This window comes from Ovis canadensis, chromosome 12 (assembly GCF_042477335.2).
Source record: "Ovis canadensis isolate MfBH-ARS-UI-01 breed Bighorn chromosome 12, ARS-UI_OviCan_v2, whole genome shotgun sequence".
In the NCBI taxonomy this organism is placed as follows: domain Eukaryota; kingdom Metazoa; phylum Chordata; class Mammalia; order Artiodactyla; family Bovidae; genus Ovis; species Ovis canadensis.
In genome coordinates this window covers 65936509-65960872 of record NC_091256.1, presented here as the reverse complement: position 1 = coordinate 65960872, position 24364 = coordinate 65936509, and the positions used below count along the sequence as shown (strand labels likewise).

At 38.6% G+C, this 24364-nt stretch overlaps 2 protein-coding genes and 1 pseudogene across 4 annotated transcripts in view; 1 reads left to right on the top strand and 2 right to left on the bottom strand.

Moving 5' to 3' along the window:
- Positions 1-4419, bottom strand: part of DARS2 (aspartyl-tRNA synthetase 2, mitochondrial) — a 27697-nt gene extending 23278 nt beyond the window's left edge. Inside the window, exons 1-3 of one of the 3 annotated variants that reach the window (XM_069546078.1) lie at positions 3515-4419; positions 2780-2879; positions 1465-1531 (exon numbers count right to left, since the gene is read on the bottom strand). In XM_069546078.1, coding sequence (XP_069402179.1) covers positions 1465-1531; positions 2780-2879; positions 3515-3635 — 288 coding nt within the window. In that variant the 5' untranslated portion in view covers positions 3636-4419. Of the gene's footprint in view, positions 1-1464; positions 1532-2769; positions 2880-3514 lie in introns of all 3 variants that reach the window. The other 2 variants (XM_069546079.1, XM_069546077.1) reach the window with 2 other exon arrangements.
- On the top strand, positions 4263-24364 carry CENPL (centromere protein L). Its single transcript, XM_069546094.1, has 5 exons — positions 4263-4979; positions 13486-13662; positions 18201-18452; positions 21833-22375; positions 23706-24364. The coding sequence occupies exons 2-5, from the start codon at positions 13489-13491 to the stop codon at positions 23775-23777; spliced, it is 1041 nt and encodes a 346-aa protein (XP_069402195.1). The 5' UTR covers positions 4263-4979; positions 13486-13488; the 3' UTR covers positions 23778-24364.
- LOC138416610 (small ribosomal subunit protein uS10-like) lies at positions 15606-15965 on the bottom strand (annotated as a pseudogene).

The following is a 24364-nucleotide window of genomic DNA, read 5'->3' as shown; positions in this document are numbered from 1 at the left end:
AACTATTAGTTAAGAATTAATTTTTTTTTCCTTAAGAGAAAGCAAGAAGAATGATTAATGCAAACAAGCCCCACATACTTTACAGGCAACTGTCTCCAGGGTTAAACTTAGGGACAGTAAATCCAGGAGCAATGAAAGACTTCTTCTAGGTTACCTATGCTCATCTCTGATACCTGAAAGATAACCCATGACTCTTTACTTAATTCAAACATTAACAGCTGAGTAAATCTTATTTTTCTCAGGCATATAAAAATTTGTAAATATTACCACATTAGAAACCAATTGGCCAAGAAGCATGGCGAGAATTCTTTATCTAATTTTAATGGTAATTATTTCTGGAGCAGGTAATACTTCACATGGCTCAAATTCAAAGGGTACAAACAGATCTACAGTGAAAAGTCTCTCTCCTATCTTTTCCCTCCACCCCTTAATTCCCCTCCTGAGTGATACTCAACGTTATGTGTCCTTTCAGGTATATTTCGTAACACACACACACACACACACACACACACACACACACACACCCTTTTTAGTACAGATAATATCACTCTACATGCTCTTCTGTATCGTTTTCATATCTAACAATAGTTTGGATTTTTTCCCGTATTAGTATATAAAGAGCTTCTTCCAGCTTTTCCTTGCTGTGAGGATGTATGTTAATTTTTATACCGGTCTCTTATTGGGGAACATCTAAATTATTCCCAACTTTCTTTCAATTAAAAACAATTCAGCGGGTGAATAATCTGGTATTATATTTGTGTCATTTTGCATCTATGTTAGTCTGTTTGTAAGATAACTTTAAGATAATTGATTGGACTGGAATGAATGGTTCAAAGAATATATGTATTTATGATTTTGATATTGCCAATTGCCCTCCATAGTGCTAGTGCCAATTTGTACTTCCTCCAGGAATGTATGAGCATTTATTTTCCCAAACACTGTGTGTTGTCAATCTAATGCATCACAAATAACAATTCTGTATAATTTTTTTTTTTTTTGCTATGCTGCATGGCTTGCAAGGTCTCAGTTCTTCAACCCTGGGCCCTGGCAGTGAAAGCCGAGAATCCTAACCACTAGGCCACCAGGGAATCCCCCAACCCTGTGCAATTCAATTCACATTTTTCTGCCTATGGGTGAAGCTGGCACATTTTCATATGTCTACAGACATATAAAAAAACAGCCATTTATATTATATCTTCTTTTCTATAAATTTTATGTTCATATTCTGTATTCATATTTCTACTGGATCGCTGGTCTTAAAAAAATGTTTTTATTGATTTGTAGTAGCCTTTAGGTATTAGTCCTTGGTCTGTAACATGAATTGCACATATTTTTTCCCAGTTTGTCATCAGTCTTAATGCTGTTTACAGTAGTTTTAACAAAAACCTCAAGCTTACTGATCCAACATGCTTTGTTTCAAAGCATCAAAGAAACTTTCAGGTAATAGGAGGACCCTTCTATTACCTCATCCTGGGGAATGACAACTTGAACAAGTCCATGGAAATCTCTTAGGACCAGGAAGATATTTTGCCTGATTAATGAAGAAAATGAACATATTAGGACAAAATCTCTGAGACCAAAATTTAAGCAGGCAAAACAAACTAGACAAAAAACCCATGCAATTTCTCACGTTCTTTTTTTTATAATAAATACTGTGCTTCATAGCTATCTATATTCATGCAACTATCTACATAGGTTATTAAGGAAAAAACACTTTTTTCATTTGCAACATCAACTTTTATTAGCTATATATACAGCTTACTAATACTATCCAGATGACTTATTAATAAAAAGGCAGATTTTTGAAATTAGCTTAAGTCTTTATAAGCAAATTTAACTAAATTTGGAAATTTTCCACATATTAAAATCCAAAAGTAATATTTTATGATATTAGAGACATCTGATTGGTCATTTTTTAAGATGCAGCAATATAAAATCTTACCTTTTTCTAAATATAAGACTCAATGGACATGTGTTTGAGCAAACCCTGGGAGACAGTGAAAGATAAGGAAGTCTGGCGTGTTGAAGTCCATGGGGTCGACTTAGCAACTGAACACCACCAGCAAGTATGAGATGCAATCTAAAATTTTCTAAAAGAGGTCTAATACTAACTGAAACCTCTACAAACCATCAAAAGGTCCCAAATCCCAATATTTTAGCATTCAACCTACACTTCTCACATTTAGTACCAAGAAGAGGTACAGAAAAGCCTCCTCAGATTTTCATTTCAGGAGATAGAAGTCACCAAAGGTATGGGTCAAATATCTACCCAATGGGGACATATTTTTTAGGAAAGTCACACAATCTATGTATTTTGGAGCTCTTCAATGTAAATTAATGTGCTATTCACATATGTTTTAGAAATATAGAGCCAAACAACAAAAAAATGGAGTCAACATAAAGGAATCATTGTTCATATTTTTAGGCTTTTCTCTACCTAAATTTAGAATAAAATATGCTTTATTATGCTATTGAAGCTTATCAGCTTACCCAATTACTGGTCCTAGGAACTCTTCAATCTTAGTAAATCTAGGGACATCTCTGTCCTCTGGTGGATCACACTTCATTATTATACCCTTCAACAGATGTTACTGGTACTTACTGAGTGACACTATTTGAGTCTTTCAAAACAAAATAAAACTGAAAACTCAATGACTTCTGAGAATCCTGCAAGAGTTGCAAAGCTTTTATTCTTCTGACGGTTAAAAATTAATAAAGGTTTGAAACTGCCTTGGGAAAACCATCATCACGTGTTCTTACACCACTTGCCTCTATCTACCTTCGGAACTGAATCCATCCACACAAGGTGACTTCTTGGCCTAAGTGAGAAGAACGCAACTCTCCACAAGTGTTGGTCCGGGCAACAAAGCTACTGAGTTCTTTTAAAAAGGAGAGGGAAAAAGGCAAGATTAAAAATATATCATTTGCAAATTTCTGAGAATAGACTCAAATCATATTATCTTTGGTATTTCATGTCAATGGATAAAATCTAAAGTTGAAGAATGTAATCAATCACTATTAAAATTGCCTGCAAATGTGTCAAAATCCAAGTGAATAACTGTCAATGTAAAATTTTGCCTCCTCTTAAGACTATAAATATTTTTGATCACTCAGCGTTTGCACTGATCTGTTAATAGTGCACATTCTTCCTCAAATAAAGTAAAAGTCCTGGAAATTACAGAAGTTTGTGGGTGCAGTAACTGGTTTTAGTATGAATCTAGAGTGAAACAGTCACTTGTACACTAGAAAACCCTATTTAAAGTATTCTCAAGTATGCAAGAATATTTTAGGCTTCTTATTTAGGCATCAACTAAATGAATAGACTATTCATGTGGTTACTCTACTGGTCTTTTTAAACTCCAGGAGAAAAAATAAAAAAGGAAGAGGGTGAATAATGTGCTTCTACACATAAAGCTAGCCAGTCAAGACTTGCGGGGAAATGGAATGAAGCACTCTGGCTGCAGAGAACAAGAGGCAGTGCTGTTCAGAGGACAAAGTTCCATATTGCATTCACCTGGAATTCTCCTCTGTGAACTCAGTACCAGACTTCGGGAGGCAGAACTCCAGATCAACTGGGTGGTCCTTCTGGTGGGTGTGGATAATCCCCTGCACAGTCGACTTAACCAACAGAACATGTTGGAGCCGTAGGATGGAAAGACGCTCAGGAATCTCACGCTGCAGGTGTTGGATGGTGGTCAAAAGTCAGTTTAGGAACTGTAACAAATCCCTTAAAACGCCAGGAGTTCCCACTCTTTAATACTGAAGCCCTAGTCCGCTGAACATTCAAGTGCTCATGTAGGTAAACTAGATAAATCTGCAAAGTCTTTGGGGCCTTTGGGGAAGGTGAGTAGGGTAAAGATCTTTTAATACCCTTTCCCCCTTCTCAATGCATCCGTTTGCACTTCTATTAACAAAGGTAGGCCAGAAGCGACAGCGAATGACTCCATACAGCAGCGCAAGGCGGGACACCACGACCGTGCAGAGGCAGCAAGGGGCCGGTCAGCAGGCGCACGCCCTTCCCGTCTTTCCACGCTTTCCTGAAGGTTCCCGCGGGCAGAACCGGAAAACAGGGAAGAAATCAGCCCCGCATTTCAAACCTCCCAAACCTGTCGGCCGACCTCTAGTCTTCAGAAGGAGGTAGGTAAGCAAATCCACAATGTTTCTAGGGCACGAACCCACACACACACGCCGCTGGGCGCCATGTACTTAGCCCACCCCGCGACGAACCAAAATTACGGTAGAAGGAGTCGACCAATCAGAGCGCGGGGGAGGAGGAAGGGTGTCATCGCAGCCATCTTTACTACGGGAGGAAATTTGAAGGAATGCTTAACGCCGGTAAAAAAGGGAGGAAAATGAAGACATTGAGAGTAGGGAAGTAGACGGTAACGGTTAGGTCGTTCCCATGCCCTCAGTTAAAATGGAGACCATAGTTGCTTCATTAGCTTCACAGACTTGGAATCGGCGCCGCGGAAACGTCCTGCGTCCGGCCGCAGAGCGAGTCGGGAAACGATTTTAAACGGACGAGGCGGCTGAACGCCAATTTGCCGCTTCTCAAAGGCGGGATTTCCGAGTTGGCGTTGGCCTCTGAGGGCTCAAGTGGAGAGGGGCGAGGTGGAACACACTGTCCCTTGCCCTTTCCCTCCGCGGGTTGAAGCAGACTCCTTATGAGCGAGGGTCGCGGAGCTGGTGGTTGAGGCAGCGGATATATCCCTTCCGGCTTGAAGTGCCAGGCTGGGCTGGCGTCTTTGGGAGCGGAGGTCTTCTTGCTGGGCTCGTTTGCGTCCGTTTTGAAGCGTCTTGTGGTGGATGGAGCTTGAAGGAATTTGGGAGGCCCAGGGGTTCCTCTGGACTTTCTCTTTGCTGTCATTTTGGCGGCTTTTTTACTTCGAGGATTTTCAGTTTCGATGGAGCTTTGGATCCCGTCTTGAAGAATGATTCGTGAAGGGAATGGGTGACAGCGTCATCACGGCGTTTTATTGGTAAGATACTTTGTTCAGCCGTAGCAGTAAACTTTGTGTTTTGCCCTGTCGTGTGGTCGTTACCTTTACAATACTTGGCTGCTCAAGTGCGTTTCACAGGACCTGCTTAGCTCTGGGCTAAGCATTTGTTGCAGGGTAAAGCCAATTCTGACTCCGTGTTGAAACTGTTTCTTTGACTTGCTTTTGTTATTATAATACATAGTGGCCTGCCTCAGAATTCTGCACCTCTGCCTGACTGTTATTAAAGTGCATTGGTTTAGAACTCTGCCCGTTTGTAGATGACAGGAGGGAAGAAATTAGCACATCCTCTGCCTAAGGCTTGTTCTTCTAGGAGATACTTTCTAGATTAATGGCCTTTTTACTTTGTTTCCTCACCTCCTCCCTTCTCTGATGTATAAAAGAACTGGCATCTAGCGCCAGATAAGATGGTCATTTTGAGATGTTAGTCTACCATCTTCTTGGTCAACTGGCTTTCCGAATAAAGTCATAAAATAAATAAAGAAATTTTCTTTATTGGAAAATAATTGGCTTCCCTGAACACCTCATCTCTGAATCATTGACCTGTCTCGTGGTGAGCAGAGTGAGCTTGGATTTGGTAATACATTGGTGTTGGGGCGATTGGACTTAGGTGTTGGTGGCAAGATACAAAGGTGATTTAAGTAAGGGTCCGTTTCTTCACAGACTTAACCACAGGAAAAAGAAGACCTTTCTTCACCTGCTTCTCCTACCAATTAACACATGCATAAAACATTTTGCATCCAACCTTAGAGGCCTGTTAGATTTTGGAAAGACCGTTTGTCTGTGGATCTTGGGGTAAGAACTAAAGCAGTAAAGAGTGAACCCAAATAGGGTCAGATACTATGATCAGATAAGGTAGTGCTTTGAAGCCCTCACAGAAAGAGTTCTGACTCCATTTATTTAGATGTGTGGGAATTGCTACGGGATCTCAAGCAAGGTAATGATAAGGTAAGAGAGGTGTCTATGGAAAAACTAGTCTTGGGTTGGGGAAAGGGGCTTGGGTTGGAAATAAGTGGCTAAAATGAAGGTGACTTGAGAGGGCTAATAAATATATTTTTAAGGAATATATCAGAATTTGATGGTAATTTGGATGTAAAACGAGTGAAGAGTAAAAGATGACTAAGGTGTATTTTAATGGGCAGGGAGAAAAATGAGAAGGAAGAGTTGGAATTGTTACCAAGAAACAGGGTAGTTGGAGAGGAAAGATTGGTCATGGAATAATGTTTAGCTTTGAACTTAATGAGTTCGAGGACACAGAAGTTCAGTGTCTTACAGGAAATTGGAAATGCAAGTGCAGAAGTATGGGACTAGAGGAGTTGTATATTGAATGAATGTTTCCTTATGGAGAACAGGTGATTTCAGAGTTTGGGGAGACACCAGCTGTTGCAACTGGAGGAAGCAAAGGAGTCAGCAAATGAATCAGAAAAAACTATAACAAACAAGGAGGAGAAATAGTTGAGTGTTTGAAAAGAACAAGATAGCAGAAAGTTTAGAGGAATAAGGATGAGCAAACTTGACCCAAAAATTGTCCATGATTTTCACAGAAACAGTGTTGACAGTCTTCAAAGGGCAGTGGTAATCTTCAAATTGCAGTGTCTTTATAGTGATAGATACATAAGAGATTGCTAAAGATATCTAGTAAAATATTTATTAGTAAATGGAGGCAAAAGTTGGATACCATATTTCCAGGAAATTGGTCTCAAAAGGAATGAGATGAATAGGTTTTAAACAAAAAATTTTTAGTGTTAGGAATATGAGAATATGCTCAGCAGTGGAAGAAAAGTATTCTGTGGAGTAGAGATAAGAGATGATAGAGGTTTGAAATAAACGTGGAAGATTGTGCCTAAGGGGGATGTGAAGGACTATGGAGATTGAGAATCAGTTGATGGATTGACTTTAGAAAGCAAGTGAAAGGACCTCTTTCCTTATAGTTGGAAGGAAGAATGTTAGGACAGTAAAATATTGAATCAAGATATATATTTAACCTCTTTAATTATGAGGCAGGGCAAAAATACTCATTGTTGAGTATGGAGTGAGAAAATAAAATAGATATAAATCATTTTCTGATCTTTAATGCATGGATTGGGCTATTTCACATTACTGTAGTATTAAATGCTTAAGGGAAATGTTTTCTCAAAACCAATCCTTTAAGCTAGTAGTCTTTCTCTCACTTTTGTTGTTGTTCACTTGCTAAGCTGTGTCTGACTGCCATCCTGTGGACTACAGCATTCCAGGCTCCTCTGCCCTTCACTGTCTCCTGGAGTTTGCTCAGATTCATGTCGATTGTGTCAGTGATGCTATCTAACCATCTCATCTTCTGCCACCCCCTTCTCTTTTAGCCTTCAATCTTTCCCAGCATTGGGGTCTTTTCCGTTGAGTTGGCTCTTTGCATCAGGTGGCCAAAATATTGGAGCTTCAGTTTCAGTATCAGTTCTTCCAATGAATATTCAGCGTTGATTTGCTTTAGGGTTGACCCTTTTGATCTCCCTGCAGTCCAAGGGACTCTCAAAGTCTTCTCCAGCACCACAGTTCGAAAACCAATTCTTTGGCGCTCAGCCTTCTTTATGGTCTGACTCTCACATCCATACATTACTACTGAAAACATGGCTTTCACTAAATGGACTTTTGTTGGCCAAGTGATGTCTCTGCTTTTTAATACACTGTCTACGTTTATTTCACTTCGTCTCAAGAGCAAGTGTCTTTTAATTTCATGTTTGTAGTTACCGTCCGCAGTGGTTTTGGAGTCCAAGAAATCTGTCACTGCTTTCACTTTTACCTTTCTATTTGCCATGTATTGATGGGACTAGATACCATGATCTTAGTTTTTTGAATGTTGAATTTTAAGCCAGCTTTTTTCACTCTGCTCTTTCACCCTCATTAAGAGAATTTTTAGTTCCCTTTCACTTTTTGCCATTAGAGTGGTACCTGCATATCTGAGATCGTTGATATTTCTCCAGGTAATCTTGATTCCAGCTTGGTATTCACCCAACCTCGCATTTCCTATGATGTACACTGCATAAAATTTAAATAAGCAGGGTGACAATATACAGCCTTGTACTCCTTTCCCAATTTTGAACCTGTCCTTTGTTCCATGTCTTGTTCTGATTGTTGCTTCTTTTTTTTTCTGCATATATTTTATTTTATTTTTTAAAAATTAATTATTATTTTTTTTTATAATTTTAAAATCTTTAATTCTTACATGCTTCTTGACCCACATACAGTTTTTCAGGAGACAGGTAAGGTGGGCTCGTGTTCCCATCTTTTTAAGAATTTTCCACAGTTTGTTGTGATCCATGCAAAGGCTTTAGCGTAGTCAGTGATAACAGAAGTAGATGTTTTTCTGGAATTCCCTTGCTTTCTCTGTGATCCAGTGAATGTTGGCAACTTGAACTCTTGTTCCTCTCCCTTCATGTACTGTTGAAGCTCAGCTCAAAGGATTTTGACATCATCTTACTAGCATGTGACATGAGTGCAATTGTACGGTAGTTTGAACATTCTTTGGCATTGTCCTTCTTTAGGATTAGAATGAAAATTGACCTTTTCCAGTCCCGTGGCCACTGCTAAGTTTTCCAAATTTGCTGACATATTGAGTGCAATACTCTAAAAGCATCATTTTTAAGGATTTGAAATAGCTCAGCTGGAATTCCATCACCTCCTCTAGCTTTGTTTGTAGTAATGCTTCCTAGGGCTTCCTAAGGCCCACATGACTTCACACTCCAGGATGTCAGGCTCTAGGTGAGTTAACACACCATTGTGGTTATCCGGGATTATTAAGACCTTTTTTGTATAGTTCTTCTGTGTTTTCTTGCCACCACCTCTTAATCTTTTCTGCTTCTGTTAGGTCCTTGCTGTTTCTGTCCTTTATCGTGCCCATCCTTATGTGAAATGTTTTCTTGGTATCTCCAGTTTTCTCTCACCTAGATAGACTAATGTTTTTTTGGAATTCATAGCATTTCTCTTTTAAGAGGAGTCAAATTTAGTCAGGCTTGTTTTGTCTTGAAATTGATGCCTGCTGAAAAGTGGCGTGAAACAGAGAGGTAAGAGCCCCTACTCTGGTGTTAAGACTGTCTGCATTTAAATTCTAGCTTTTGCATCTTTAACTGCATGACTGTGGCAAGTTACTTGATTTCTTTGTCTTTCCATCTGTCAGCTGGGAATATAATAACTCACCTCGTAGGACTGTTAAAGGGTTTAGAAAAGTACCTGGCACATGAAAATACTCAATAAATGTTAGCAATTATTCCAAATAACAAATTTGAAAAAGAAAACATTCTCTGTAAGTGATATTGATTGAAATTCCTTTCTGAATAGAAAAGTCTGTGAATTTAAAGCTAGACTGCTTTACAGTAGCTGCTATTTAAATTCTTTGGTACATGATCTTGCTCTGGGCATTATCTGAGCTTTGAGAACTATGTATTTAATTTACGTATGGAGTTTTGTGCAAGATAATAGAGTGTGTCATACTTTGACGTGATGAAATTTAAATATAGTAATAAAACTATTGTGAAAAAAATTTTAAAAGGGTAACCATACCAATTGTAGTTTAGTTGCTAAGAGTCCAACTCTTGTGGCCCCATGGACTGTAGGACACCAGGCTCTATGGGATTAACCAGGCAAGAATACTGGAGTAGGGTGCCGTGCCCTCCTTCATGGGATTTTCCTGACCCTCATCTCTTGCATTAGTAGGTGGATTCTTTACCACTAGCCACCGGGGAAGCACAACTCTGCCAGTACTTGGGAATAATTTTTATAACTTTTAAAGCATCAGTTTAGTTCAGTTCAGTCGCTCAGTCGTGTCCGACTCTTTGCTACCCCATGAATTGCAGCACACCAGGCCTCCCGGTCCATCACCAACACCCGGAGTTCACTCAGACTCATGTCCATCGAGTTGGTGATGCCATCCAGCCATCTCATCCTCTGTCGTCCCCTTCTCCTCCTGCCCACAATCCCTCCCAGCATCAGAGTCTTTTCCAATGAGTCAACTCTTCGGACGAGGTGGCCGAAGTATTGGAGTTTCAGCTTTAGCATCATTCTTTCCAAAGAACACCCAGGACTGATCTCCTTCAGAATGGACTGGTTGGATCTCCTTGCAGTCCAAGGGACTCTCAAGAGTCTTCTCCAACACCACAGTTCAAAAGCATCAATTCTTCTGCGCTCAGCTTTCTTCACAGTCCAGCTCTCATCCATACGTGACCACTGGAAAAACCATAGCCTTGACTAGACGGACCTTTGTTGGCAAAGTAATGTCTCTGCCTTTGAATATGCAATGTAGGTTGGTCATAACTTTTCTTCCAAGGAATAAGCATCTTTTAATTTCATGGCTGCAATCACCATCTGCAGTGATTTTGGAACCCAAAACAATAAAGTCTGTCACTATTTCCACTGTTTCCCCATCTATTTCCCATGAAGTGATGGGACCAGATGCCATGATCTTCGTTTTCTGAATGTTGAGCTTTAAGCCAACTTTTTCACTCTCCTCTTTCACTTTCATCAAGAGGCTTTTTAGTTCCTCTTCACTTTCTGCCAGAGGGTAGTATCATCTGCAAATCTGAGGTGATTGATATTTCTCCCAGCAATCTTGATTCCAGCTTGTGCTTCATCCAGCCCAGCAATTCTCATGATGTACTCTGCATATAAGTTAAATAAGCAGGGTGACAATATACACCCTTGACGTACTCCTTTTCCTACTTGGAACCAGTCTGTTGTTCCATGTCCAGTTCTAACTGTTGCTTCCTGACCTGCATACAGGTTTCTCAATACGCAGGTCAGGTGGTCTGGTTTTCCCATCTCTTGAAGAATTTTCCACAACTTATTGTGATCCACACAGTCAAAGGCTTTGGCATAGTCAATCAAGCAGAAATAGATGTTTTTCTGGAACTCTCTTGCTTTTTCCATGATCCAGCGGATGTTGGCAATTTGATCTCTGGTTCCTCTGCCTTTTCTAAAACCAGCTTGAACATCTGGAAGTTCACGGTTCATGTATTGCTGAAGCCTGGCTTGGAGAATTTTGAGCATTACTTTACTAGTGGGTGAGATGAGTGCAGTTGTGCGGTAGTTTGAGCATTGTTTGGCATTGCCTTCCTTTGGGATTGAAATGAAAACTGACCTTTTCTAGTCCTGTGGCCACTGCTGAGTTTTCCAAATTTGCTGACATGTTGAGTGCAGCACTTTCACAGCATCATCTTTTAGGATTTGAAATAGCTCAACTGGAATTCCATCACCTCCACTAGCTTTGTTCGTAGTGATGCTTTCTAAGGCCCACTTGACTTCACATTCCAGGATGTCTGGCTCCAGGTGTGTGATCACGCCATCGTGATTATCTTGGTTGTGAAGATCTTTTTTGTACAGTTCTTCTGTGTATTCTTGCCACCTCTTCTTAATATCTTCTGCTTCAGTTAGGTCCATACCATTTCTGTCCTTTATCGAGCCCATCTTTACATGAAGTGTTCCTGTGGTATCTCTAATTTTCTTGAAGAGATCTCTAGTCTTTCCCATTCTGTTGTTTCCCTGTATTTCTTTGCATTGATGGCTGAGGAAGGCTATCTTATCTCTCCTTGCTATTCTTTGGAACTCTGCATTCAGATGCTTGTATCTTTCCTTTTCTCCTTTGCTTTTTGCTTCTCTTCTTTTCACAGCTATTTGTAAGCCCTCCTCAGACAGCCATTTTGCTTTTTTGCATTTCTTTTCCATGGGGATGGTCTTGATCCCTGTCTCCTGTACAATGTCACGAACCTCCATCCATAGTTCATCAGGCATTCTGTCTATCAGATCTCGTCCCTTAAATCTATTTCTCACTTCCACTGTGTAATCATAAGGAATTTGATTTAGGTCATACCTGAATGGTTTAGTGGTTTTCCCTACTTTCTTCAGTTTCAGTCTGAATTTGGCAATAAGGAGTTTCATGATCTGAGCCACAGTCAGCTCCCGGTCTTGTTTTTGCTGACTCTATAGAGCTTCTCCATCTTTGGCTGCAAAGAATATAATCAATCTGATGTCGGTTTTGAGCATCTGGTGATGTCCATGTGTAGAGTCTTCTCTTGTGTTTTAAATCATAACTCCTTTCAATTTCAGGGTTCTATGAAATACTTCTGTTCAATTAAACCAATACTTCTTTAACAAAGAGTATTCAGCATTATAGTAGGGTAATTATACAAGAGAAATATAAAGAGCACAGTTTCAAAGTAGTTTAGTCTCACCTAGAAAAGAGGAAATACACACCAAAAAAATAATACAAGGAAGTATGAATTTGGGCCAAAATTAGTGGTATAGACTAGGTGATCAAAGAGAGCTATATCGGCTGGTTTAGTCCTTAAGTTGTATCTGACTCACTGAGACCCTAAGGACTGTAGCCCACCAGGCTTCTCTGTCCATGGGATTTCCCAGGAAAGAGTACTGGAGTGGGTTGCCATTTCCTTGTCCAGAGGGTCTTCCTGATCCAGGGATCGAACCTGTGTCTCCTGCCTTGGCAAATGGATTCTTGACCACTGAGCCACTGGGGATGGGCTGGTGTATTATTAATCTCCAAAGACTTTGTAGAATATTCTTGAGGGATTTTGTTAGAGTCATCTAGAGTCATCTAGAGGGCTTTGGGGCTTTTTCAAAATATTGGCCCCTGAGACCTCATTCTATACACACAGGTACACTGCTTCCAGGAATGAGCCACTGATACAGACATAGACAGAAGTGTGTAACATAGGTCTTCTGGGGTGGGGTGGGGATTGGTTAATAAAACCATGCTATTTGAAAGGAGATTAAATTCAAACATAGTCTTAAGGGAGATGGAATGGGAAAAGAACACTTGAGATAGGGAATATAGTTGATAGGGAGACACATGAAGATGAGAATGTATTTATGTCTAGGAAAAGGGTAAGAACAAGCTGAATTATGAAATAAAGAGGACCCAGCAGAAGAGAATTTATCTCACCACTGTAAAGTGTTTGTACAGGTGCCTAATAATATTGTGTCATTTCTTTTTGTTTGTTCTGTTTTTGCTTTTCATTATTTTAAAAGTGCCATTTCCGAAAAATGGATTGCCCTCAGATACGGAATGCTCGGTTGTGGTAATAAGACCTGGTTAAGGAAGTAGCTTTGGGAATGAATGGGGAAACTGAGGAAGGAAAAACGCAAAAGAATATGCTTAATGACTGTATGTTAAAAAGTAGAAGTGGGAGACTACTTAAACAAATTTAAATTAACTTAGAAAGTTGACAGGAATTTTAAAATGGACCAGGTAGCTTTTAGAAGGAGAATGGAAGGAGTTGAATTTAGTTTTGAACATACTGTGTTTGAGGTATTAGTAAGATGTTCATGAAGATAGCCTGTTAGCCAATGAGAAATAGAAGATTTGGTTAAAAAGCAAAAACTTGAGGCAGAGAGAGGGAGGGAGAGAGAAAGAATTCCTTTACAGTAGGGAGAAGAATCAGTGAAACTACAAGCAGGAATTAACTTTTTAGTGTTTGGAATTCTGGTTTTATTTTTTTTTATGCAGACCATGGATTCTTATGATGCACCGGAATTGACTCCTAGACAAGATGCTTCCTCAAGGCTTAAAGATTTCTTTATAGGTGCCACCCCTCTGCAGAAACGATTAGAATCAGTCAGGAAGCAGACTTCATTTATCCCAACTCCACCGCGAAGGAAAATTCCCCAAGGCTCACAACTGCAGGTGTGTTATTTGTATTCCTTGGTGTTACCAGTAACTGAGAATGTCTGTGAAAAAAACATATAAATTTTTGTTACTATTTATTATACATATATATTATAAATATTTGTTACTAAAAGACACTTTTAGTATCTTCTTACTCCCTCAAGTAATGAATGAGAAATGGTTAAAACAATTATTTGTACTATCAGTGCTGTATGTTTTTTTAACTGCCTTGAATTTGGAATGTTTCCACAATATTTCTCTCTTATGACACTGACAGTTTTGAAGAATATGTTTCCTCCTCTTCTTTTTTAAATAGAATGTCCCTCATTTTGTACTGGAGTGGGTTGCCAGGCCCTCCGCCAGGGGATCTTCCCAGTCCAGGGATGGAACCCAGGTCTCCCGCATTGTAGGTAGATTCTTTATCGTCTGTGCCACCAGCGAAGCAATACAAAATGAGGAATATTGTATTTGTCTGATGTTTTCTCAAGATTAGACTGAAGTTATGTATTGCTAACTGGAATATCGTATAGGTGCTGTTGTGTCCTTTTGGGGGGAATAACACGTGATAGCACATGGGTGATGTTAATTTTGATCACACTGTTAGAAAGTTGCCCCAAAATTATTGTTTTATTTCCCCTGCAACTAATAAGCAGTCTGGGGGGGAGACACTTTAAGATAATACATATATCTGGTGCCTTGTCAAAATTTCACCTTAAACTTAACATCCCTTATCCATTGATGTTTTTTTCCTGATCCTATTTTTAAAAATTATTTAGTTTGTATTTATGTTTTAATTTTTCAGTCTTATTGGTTTTCTTTTTAAAATTAGTATTTATTGGAGTATAAATTGGAGTGTAAAGTTGCTTTACAACATTGTGTTAGTTTCTGTTGTATAGCAAAGTGAATCAGCTATATATATATACATATGTCCCCTCTTTTTTGGATTTCCTTCCCATTTAGGTCTCTACAGAGCATTGAGTAGAGTTGCCTAATTCCATCTTTATCATGATGTTTGCAAAATAATGGTTTTCCATCTCTATTTGCTCTGTATTTTCCAGCTAGCTTTTGGTATTATATTTTAGGCCCTTCTCATTTCTATTCCATTTGTTTATCCATTTATCTGTATGGATTCATTAAATCTTGTTTATTATTTTAAATTTGTTTTATTTTTTTATTGGGGTATAATTGCTTTATAATGTTGTTAGTTTCTGCTGTACCACAAAGTGAATCAGCTATATGTGTGTGTATATATGTGTATCTCCACTCCCTCTTGGACCTCTCCCCACCCATCTAGGTCACCACGGAGCACTGAGCGAGCTCCCTGTGCTACACAGTAGGTGCCCACTAGGCGTCTCTTTTATACATGGCAGTGCACACATGTCAGTCCCAGTCTCCCAGTTCATCCCAGCTCCCCCTCCCCGCCATGTCCCCATGTCCTTTCCCTACATCTGCATCTCTATTCCTGCCCTGCGTATAGCATCTGTACCATTTTTCTAGATTCCACACACATTCGTTAATATACGATATATTTTTTTCCCCTTCTGATTTACTTTAGTCTGTATGACAGACGCTAGGTCCATCCATGTCTCTACAGATGACCTGATTTCGTTCTTTTTTATGGCTGAATAATATTCCATTGCATATATGTACAATATCTTTATTCATTTGTCAGTGGACATTTAGGTTGCTTCCATGTCCTGACTATTGTAAACTGTGCTGCAATGAACATAGGGTCTTTTTGAATTAGGTTTTTCTCAGGATATATGCCCAGAAATGGGATTGCTGGGTCATATGGTAGTTCGGTTTTTAGTTTTTTTTAGAGAATCTCCATACTGTTCTGCATAGTGGTTGTATCAGTTTACATTCCCACCAATAGTGCAAGAGGGTTCCCTTTTCTCCACACCCTCTCCAGCATTTATTTATTTATAACAACTGATTATCAGTTTATTAAAAAGTTTGATTTAAGCATCAGCAGTGGTGACTTCCACCTCAACTCTTGGCTCAGTACTGACAGAAGTGATCTGCTTGACAATCTCACAGGGACTGTGCAGGTCAGTGAGTCACTTTTGGATCCTCATGTGGAATTGATCCCAAGTCTTAGAACCTTCACCACAAGGAGTTTTCCTTGCAGTAATTCTCAGAGTCTCGGTAGGCATCCGAAGAGGTCCTTTCACTTAGAGAGTCTTTTCCTTCACGCCTCTGATCAGGTAGGCACATTCCTTCTCTAGAGATTTCAGGCTGTGACTGGTGAGGGTAATCCTAATCCGGTGAATGGCCACCTCTGGCTCCACAGGAATCTTGCTGGTGCCTTTAAAGGCCATGGCTGTGATGTGGCTTCCTGATCGACTTGTTTGTCCCCAAGAGCAAACAGTGGTGAATCATGATCAGGGGCGGATGGCAAGGCCTCTGCTGCAGTGGCAGCCGTGTCTTCCTCAAAGAGTCAGCATGTGAGATTTTTTTGATGACGACTATTCTGACCAGTGTGGGGTGATACCTCATCGTAGTTTTGTTCTGCATTTCTCTAATAATTAGTGATACTGGGCATCTTTTCCTGTGTCTTTTGGCCGTCTGTATATCTTCTTTGGAGAAATGTCTATTTAGGTCTTCTGCCCATTTTTGATTGGGTTTTTTATTTTAATATTGAGCTTTATGAACTGTTTGTATATTTTGGAGATTAATCCCATGTCAGTTGCTTTGTTTGAAAATATTTTCTCCTGTTCTGAGGGTTGTCTTTTCGTCTCATTTATGGTTATCTTTGCTATGCAAAAGCTTTTTAAGTTTAATTAGGTCCCATTTATTTTTGTTTTCATTTTAATTATTCCAGGAGGTGGATCAAAAAAGATCTTGTTGTGATTTATGTCAGAGAGTTCTTGCTGTTTTTGCCCCTTTGTGATTGGTCTTACATTTAGGTCTTTAGTGGATCAAAAAAGATCTTGATGTGATTTATGTCAGAGAGTTCTTGCTGTTTTTGCCCCTTTGTGATTGGTCTTACATTTAGGTCTTTAGTGGATCAAAAAAGATCTTGATGTGATTTATGTCAGAGAGTTCTTGCTGTTTTTGCCCCTTTGTGATTGGTCTTACATTTAGGTCTTTAATCTATTTTGAGTTTATTTTTGTGTATGGTGTTAGGGAGTATTCTGATTTCATTCTTATGAATTCCTGTTTGTTTGTTTTTTTAATTCTTCTAATTCCTTACTAAATTATTTTGGTGTTTATGTTGTCCCAGATTTGTCTAGTGGCAATATGCTGTTTTGATCATTCATTAAAAAACCCTAAACCTTGTATATAACATTCATAATTTATAATTTTATTGAAGCATGAAATAAAGCCCTAGTGAATACAAGTTTAATGGATGCTTCTGAGTCACTTAGCAAGAAGTCTGACCAATCAGTCACCCGCACCTTCCTTATAACTTTGTTTTCTTTTCTCTGTTTTAGGTCTAGGACCTTTTGGGATATGGGAAAATTTTTGCTTCTTTATGAAAACTTCCATAAAAATTCCTAGTCCTGGTAATGAAAGTGATAGCTTTTAACCAGAAAACAGAGATTGAATATAAATTCAAGAATAGTATGTCTGGTTCAGTGTTTCCTTTTCTCTATGTGATACAAATAATTTTGCCAAATCTTTTTTTGGTTGTACCAGATGGGTTTGTGGGATCGTAGTTCCCTAACCAGAGGTTGAACCTGGGCCCCTGCAATAAGAGCACCAAGTCCTACCCACTGGACTGCCAGGGAATCTCCCTGCAACCTTTTTTTGCTCCAAATCTTTGGATAGTAATAAGAAAAACATTTTATAACTTTTCCGTGAGTACTTCAGTCAGGACAAATATTTTTGTCAAGTGGGCAACTGTGTTGAAAGTTCTAAAAGAGGTGGAACTGTGAGACTATATCAGGAAGTATGGATTCTATAGAAAACTTCAATTCAGGATAAAACTAGGAGCTTATATGGGGGTGTATGTGAACACCCTCAACAATGCCCTAGGGCCAGTACAAATGAACTATTTTGTTTTTGATGGTACCTGTGATTCCAGAAATATAGACAAGTACGTAACGTCAGATAATAAATGCTGTGGGGGAAAAAAAAAACATGTTAAGGAAATACAGAGTGACAAAGTTGGAATGGATGCAGGTGCTGCTTTAGATAGGGTGCCCTCTTGACATTTGGGCAGAGAAAGGAAAGGACCATGTCCTGTAAACACTCTGGGAAGAACATCAAAAAGGGAAGGCACAGCATATGCAAAAGTCTGTTCAAAGATCTTCAAAGAGTCCTACATACTCAGTTTGACTGGAATGCGAAGATCAGGTATCCAGTAATAGATCTGTTAAATACTTAAAATACTATGATTAAGTTCTTAGTTTCCAAATTTTTTAAAAAAATTTATTTATTTATTTATGACTGCACAAGCACAGGGGCTTAGTTGCTCTGTGGCATGTGGAATCTTCCTGCACTGAACTGGTGTCCACTGTATGGCAAGACAGATTCTCAGCCACTGGGCCACCAGGGAAGCCCCTAATGTTTCCTTATTCTCTGACTTCTTTTGTCTTGATTTTTTTTAGGAAGATGTTGATCCTCAAAAGTTTGCAGTCCTTCTGCATAAACAGTGGACTTTATATAGTTTAACTCCCTTATATAAATTCTCCTATACTGATTTCAAAGAGTACTCTAAACTTCTGACTGCATTTATTGCTGCTGAAAAGAAGAAAGGACTTGCTGTGGAAGTGGGAGACGACTTCAACATCAAAGTGGTTTTCTCTACTCTTATGGGAGTGAAAGGAACAGAAAGAGATCCTGAAGCATTTCTTGTCCAGGTATATCATAAAAGCCGTACTTGCTTCCTAGGAGAAAGGAGTGTGCATTGTTTTGGTTTAGAAATTGTACTATATTCTTACTGTTTTTAAAATTCTCAAGTGTGTGATTTATAACCTGTGTTGTATCTTGTTTGATCAAATTATAGCAATTAGATTTTTCCTTTTACAATATAACCCTGTTTTTGTTTTTGTTTTTTTTTAAGAAAAGTTAAATATTTAAGTACAAACAAAGTTAAAAACCACAGGATAACATTTTGGTACACATCTATTTGGCAGTAGACAATCTGAATAGACCTAGGCCTAGTAAAGAAGTGGAGTCAATAATTAATAACCTTCCAAAACAGAAAGCAACAGGTCTGGATGGGTTCACTGGTGAATTCCACCCAACATTTAGAGACGAGGTTATACCCATTTCCTACAAGCTTTTTCAGAGGCTAGAAGCAGAGGGAATACTTCCTAAGGGAAAGGCCAGTATTACCCTAATACCAAAACTAGGCAAAGACGTTATAAGAAAACTGCAGACTCCATCATGAACCTAGATATGTCTGTTTGGCTATTTGTATCTATTAAAATCGTGGTCATATTGTCCATCTTTTTGTAATATGATTATGGCTTTTTTAAAAACTAATAATCTGCACTGTAACTAGTTAACTCATGTCATTTTGAGTAACTAAATGTAAATTTTGCATTTTTGTAAATTTATCTGTATATTTCTATGGTTTTTACTGGGATTAAAATCCTAGAGTAGATATATCATACCAAATTACTCTTAGAAATGTAACATTTTACATTCCTTCCTATATGTAGTGTATACAAGTAGTATGACTATCCTTTGTTTTATTAAGAAACCAGATTTATTTTATTGTTCATGCCTGCTACTTCTGTTTCTGCTTAGTTAACTCATTTTAGTCATTGGTAAGTTCTGAAACAGTTGAAATTTTGTTTATTCGATAAGGGGTCAGCAAACTATGACCTGAAGCCCAGATAGAGCATGCTGCTTGGCTTTGTAAGTTATGTTTTCTTGAAATAGATCCCCTTTCATTTGTTTCCCTAGTCTATGGCTGCTTTTGTGTTACAGCAGCAGAGTTGAGTAGTTGCTACAGAGACCATATGGCTTGCAAAGCCTAAAGTATTTACTTTCTATCTGACCCTCTACAGAAAAGGTTTCCTGACCCCTGGTATAGATCATGGTATTGGCAAGGATTTCAGGATTATTGGGATTAGGTTCAGGTACATATAACAGAAAGTCTAAATAACAGTGAATTAAAAATGATAGAGGTTTAGTTATCTTGCAAAAAAGTGTCCAGAGGTAAGCTTTTCAAGGCTGATAAATGCTTCATGAAATTATTAATAATCTAAGCTCCTTCTGTCTACTCTATCATCCTTGGTATGTGGCTTCCATGCTTACGGTCTCATTGTAATCTAAATTGGCTCCTGGAGTTCTAAATGTTGTATATAAGTTCAAGGCGAGGAGGAGGAGGAGGATGGGAAGGGCAGACAGGTTGCCTGCCACTGAGTAAATTTTGAATGAGACTTGCTGAGAGCCAACAGTAATTTCTCTTTACATCCCAATTGGAAGGGAAACTAGAAATTTTTTTTAGTAGGTAGTTCGCCAGCCCAAGTGAAATCTCTGTATTATTGTGGAAGGAAAAACAGATACTGGGTAGATATTTAGCAGTCTCTGTCAAGTAAAGCAGTTGATGCCTTAAGAAGTTACATGGTTTGCATGTCATCAGGCAAGCAAATATTCTTGTGAGAAATAGAAATGACCTCTTGAATTCCTAGTGTAGTATCCTAATAGTTTTCAAATTAAATCTGTTTCTTGACAGAGTTATAGGCCTTTTAGATTATGAAAATATGATAGACATACTATATCTGAGCTTTAAAAGTATTTGAAAGTCTCTTACAACTTTCTGAACAAGGAGGAGAATGGTCAAAGTAATTGTTTACATGATTGTCTCTAAAGGGATATAATACAGGGCTGTGATCTTCACCTTGTCCTGGTTGAACTTAAATTAAAACTTCTATAACTATCTGGAAGGTATGTTTGTTGTATAATTTGCAGATTTGACATTTGAGGGGTTAGTCAATGTACTAGAAAATATAATCAAGATCTAGAAGATCGGAATGGATTGGCACAGTGGGTCAAATTGAAAGAGATTAAAATTTTAATAGGTATACGTTTATTGCCTTAGTATAAGTTGTGGGGGTTGGGGGATTCACTTAATAACGATGAAAATGAGTGTGTAGGGCTAATTTATGTAACATTTTCAACTAAAAACCAGAAAACTACTGCAATCTAAGGTTAGATTAGTAGGAGTATAATATAGGTTAAAGGTGGTAACAGTCCTGTAATCAGACGTTTTTGAAGTCATTATGTTCACCTACGAATGACTCCTGTGCCAAAGGTTTTCAGAGAAGTGTGTCCAAATAGTGAGAGAACGTGAACGTGTGTCATAGGAAGAATGGTTGAAGAAACTGGAGATATTGACCTTGGCAGCATATGATAGAGACCATCAAATATTTGCAGGGCTTTTTCTGTAGAAGAGAGATTAGATCAGATTTGATCTATATGCATGTAAGGAAAAAAGCAGGACCAGTGGTTGGAAACTATGGGGTCTAACAGACAAAAGAGCATTTTAAGTGGGGAGACAGAGCTGCCTTAGGAAATAGTGACATCTTTCCCAATGGAATAATTCAAGCACATTGGATCTGGTGAACTTTTACTTTACAATCCCTTCTCAGGTTGTGATTTTTTTTTTTTCAGGATGCTATACCTGATTATACCTTATTGATATTCCTTATTTTGCATTTGATTGCACCAAGATCTTGCCATATACCTTGTTAGGACAAGGTATAGGCAGAGTATTAGGAGAAAGGTCAGTTAACTTGAATAAAGCCTAATAATGATTAGGGAGACAATTCTTTGTGTGGTTTTTGGCAGGTAATATTAATTCAACATATCTTCTTATTTTTAAATGTACTATATTAACTAATGTTGAGACGATGTAATTTAGGAGTAAATGTACTTCTGTTTTTTATTTTATTTATTTATTTTTGGCTACATTGCTGTATGAGGATCTTTGTTGCTATGTGAGGGCTTTCTCTAGTTTGGCGAGTTGGGGTTATTCTCTAGTTGGCAGTGTGAGGGCTTTTATTTTGTGGCTTCTCTTGTTGCAGAGCATGGGCTCTAGGGCACAGGTCCAGTGGTTGTGGCTAGTGGGATTAGTTGCCCCAAGGCATGTGAAATCCACCCTGGCCAGGGATCCAACCCCTGTCTTGTGCATTGGCAGGTGGATTCTTAACCACTGGACCACACAGTGAAGTCCAGAATAAATGTACTTTTGAATTTAATGAACCTGTTTGATTTTCCTTCATAGATTCTGTCAAAATCTCAATTGCCATCTGAGCACAAAGAAGGGAAAGTGTTGTGGACTGGTTGGTTCTGCTGTGTATTTGGAGACAGTCTTCTGGAGACTGTTTCAGAAGATTTCACCTGTCTACCCTTATTCCTTGCAAATGGTGCAGAGACTAATACAGCTATAATTGGAACCTGGTTTCAGAAAACTTTTGACTGTTACTTCCGTCCCTTAGCAATCAGTTCATTTAATCTTTCCTGGATGGCTGCTATGTGGACTGCATGCAAAATGGACCATTATATGGCCACCACTGAATTTCTTTGGTCTGTACCCTGTAGCCCTCATAGTCTGGACATTTCTTATGCCATACATCCAGAAGATGCAAAAGCTTTATGGGACAATGTTCACAAAACACTTGGGGAAGTTACCCAGGAGGAAGTTGACTTGTTCATGGACTGCCTGTATTCACATTTCCATAGGCATTTCAAAATTCATTTATCAGCCACAAGATTGGTTCGTGTTTCAACATCTGTAGCTTCAGCACATACTGATGGAAAAATAAAGGTTAGTTTGAAAAAATCTAGTTATTTTTTCTTATTCTTGCATAGTTTTTAGAATGCATGGCAATTATATTTTCCACATTGAAGAAATACTTTGGAATACTCAGAATTCAATTCCATGAAGTCCTTATATTTTTTTAAATTTTACTTCCATATGCTCATGTTCTATTAATAAGTATATTTTCAAACTATTTTATATAGTGTGTTCGTATCCATCTGTGAATATGAGGGTGGCCCTGTTTTATCTGGACTATTCTAAGAACCTCTCTTAATGATGTAAGACAGTAATTGTGGTTCCTAGGTTCAAATAATGCCAGATGATAGCTAACATTTGTTAAGCACTAACTGTGCCAAGCATTATTAAGCATTTTTATACATATTGTCCTATTTAGTTTTCACAACAACCTGCTTGCATAGGTGGTAAAGAGAAATTGTGGCACAGAGGATAAGTATGCTCCCTAAGGATCACACAGCTAATAAGTGGAGTTGAAATTTAAACCCAGGCATCTGACTCAAAGGCTTATATACTTTTAACTGCAACACTGTACTGCCTCTCAGAAGTTTGAAATTAATGTGTTAACTAAGTTTCTGTCTCTGGTTTGTTTCTATAAAACATTTTTGGTGTTGTGTAGTTAACCTGGGGTATCCTCTAATGCACATTAGTGAAGTCTCCTTTATGTACAGTTGGGAAGGTCCTCTGGAGGAGGAAATGGCAACCCACTCCAGTATTTTTGCCTAGAGAATCCCATGGACAGAGGAGCCTGGCGGGCTACAGTCCATGGGGTTGTAAAAAGTCGGACACGACTGCCAATGTAGGAGACATAAGAGACATGGGTTCAGTCTTCCCATGGGGTCAGGAATATCCCCTGGAGGAGGACATGGCAACCCACTCTAGTATTCTTGCCTGGAAAACCCCATGGACAGAGGAACCTGGTGGACTACGGTCCATTGGGTTACAAAGAGTTGGACACAGCTGAAGCGTCTTAGCACGCACGTACATACCTTTGAGAAGGAAGCTATGAAACTCTTTCTAGAAAGTGGAGATATATAAGTCTAAGCGGTTCATAGATGCCCTTCCCCTACCCCCCTTTCTTTAAGCTAATCAGTGGAAGCCAGGATAAATAAGAACCTTAATCTAATTCCTTCTAAGCACCATTGACTAATAGTTGCAAATTTGTTAAAGTCAGGGATCTTAGAATAACAATAGTTTAGGTTCCTATTCATAGTTTAGGTTATAGATACAGAATTTAAAATAAGTCTGGAATATTTATCAGATATCAAACTATATTATTATAATTAATTGTATTTTAATTTAAATGTCTTTTTTCCCCCAGATTTTGTGTCCTAAATACCTTATTGGAGTGCTGGCGTATTTGACAGAACTGGCAGTTTTTCAAATTGAGTGAGGTCTTATGGGGACTATAAGTTATGGATTAAATACCTTTTTCTCACTGACTGACTGCTTAATTGCCAAACTGAGAGGGACTACAGGAGAAATGGGCATCTATCCATCTGTTTTCCTCACAGTGCCTTGGAGTTACCCAGATGAAAGCCAAGAAGCATCTAGAAGAACAAAGAAGGTGGTAGTGGATGAACCACAGCCAGGTGCCTGTGTAATAGTCATGATCGTCTGGGATTCTAGTCTCTAGACTATGTGGAGTTGTTAATTTGTTGGCCATCTTCCTCACAAATATATGTTTATTATGTCAAACTTTTTAGGATTCAAATCAAATACCTCTAATACTGAATATTTCTGGTTTGCATCTTTAAAACCTTTAATCCCTATTTTTAAGCATTTTAGACTTGCATTCAGAGAGATTTTCTGTCTTCTACAGACATTTTCCTAGCATCGTTTTGCTGTAGACAACAGGCAATCAAAATCCTCTCCAAAGGAAACTAAAGTTGCTGTCCTTTTTAAGCCACTAATATGCTTCTGTTTTTAACTGTTTAATTCTTATTGCAATGTTAATTAAATATTCAATTTTAAAATGAA

Coding starts and splice junctions, on each gene's coding strand:
- CENPL (XM_069546094.1), top strand. CDS start 13,489: ATGGATTCTTATGATGCACCGGAATTGACTCCTAGACAAGATGCTTCC. Junction 13,663..18,200: donor CCCAAGGCTCACAACTGCAG/GTGTGTTATTTG, acceptor GATTTTTTTTAG/GAAGATGTTGATCCTCAAAA. Junction 22,376..23,705: donor ATACTGATGGAAAAATAAAG/GTTAGTTTGAAA, acceptor TTTTTCCCCCAG/ATTTTGTGTCCTAAATACCT.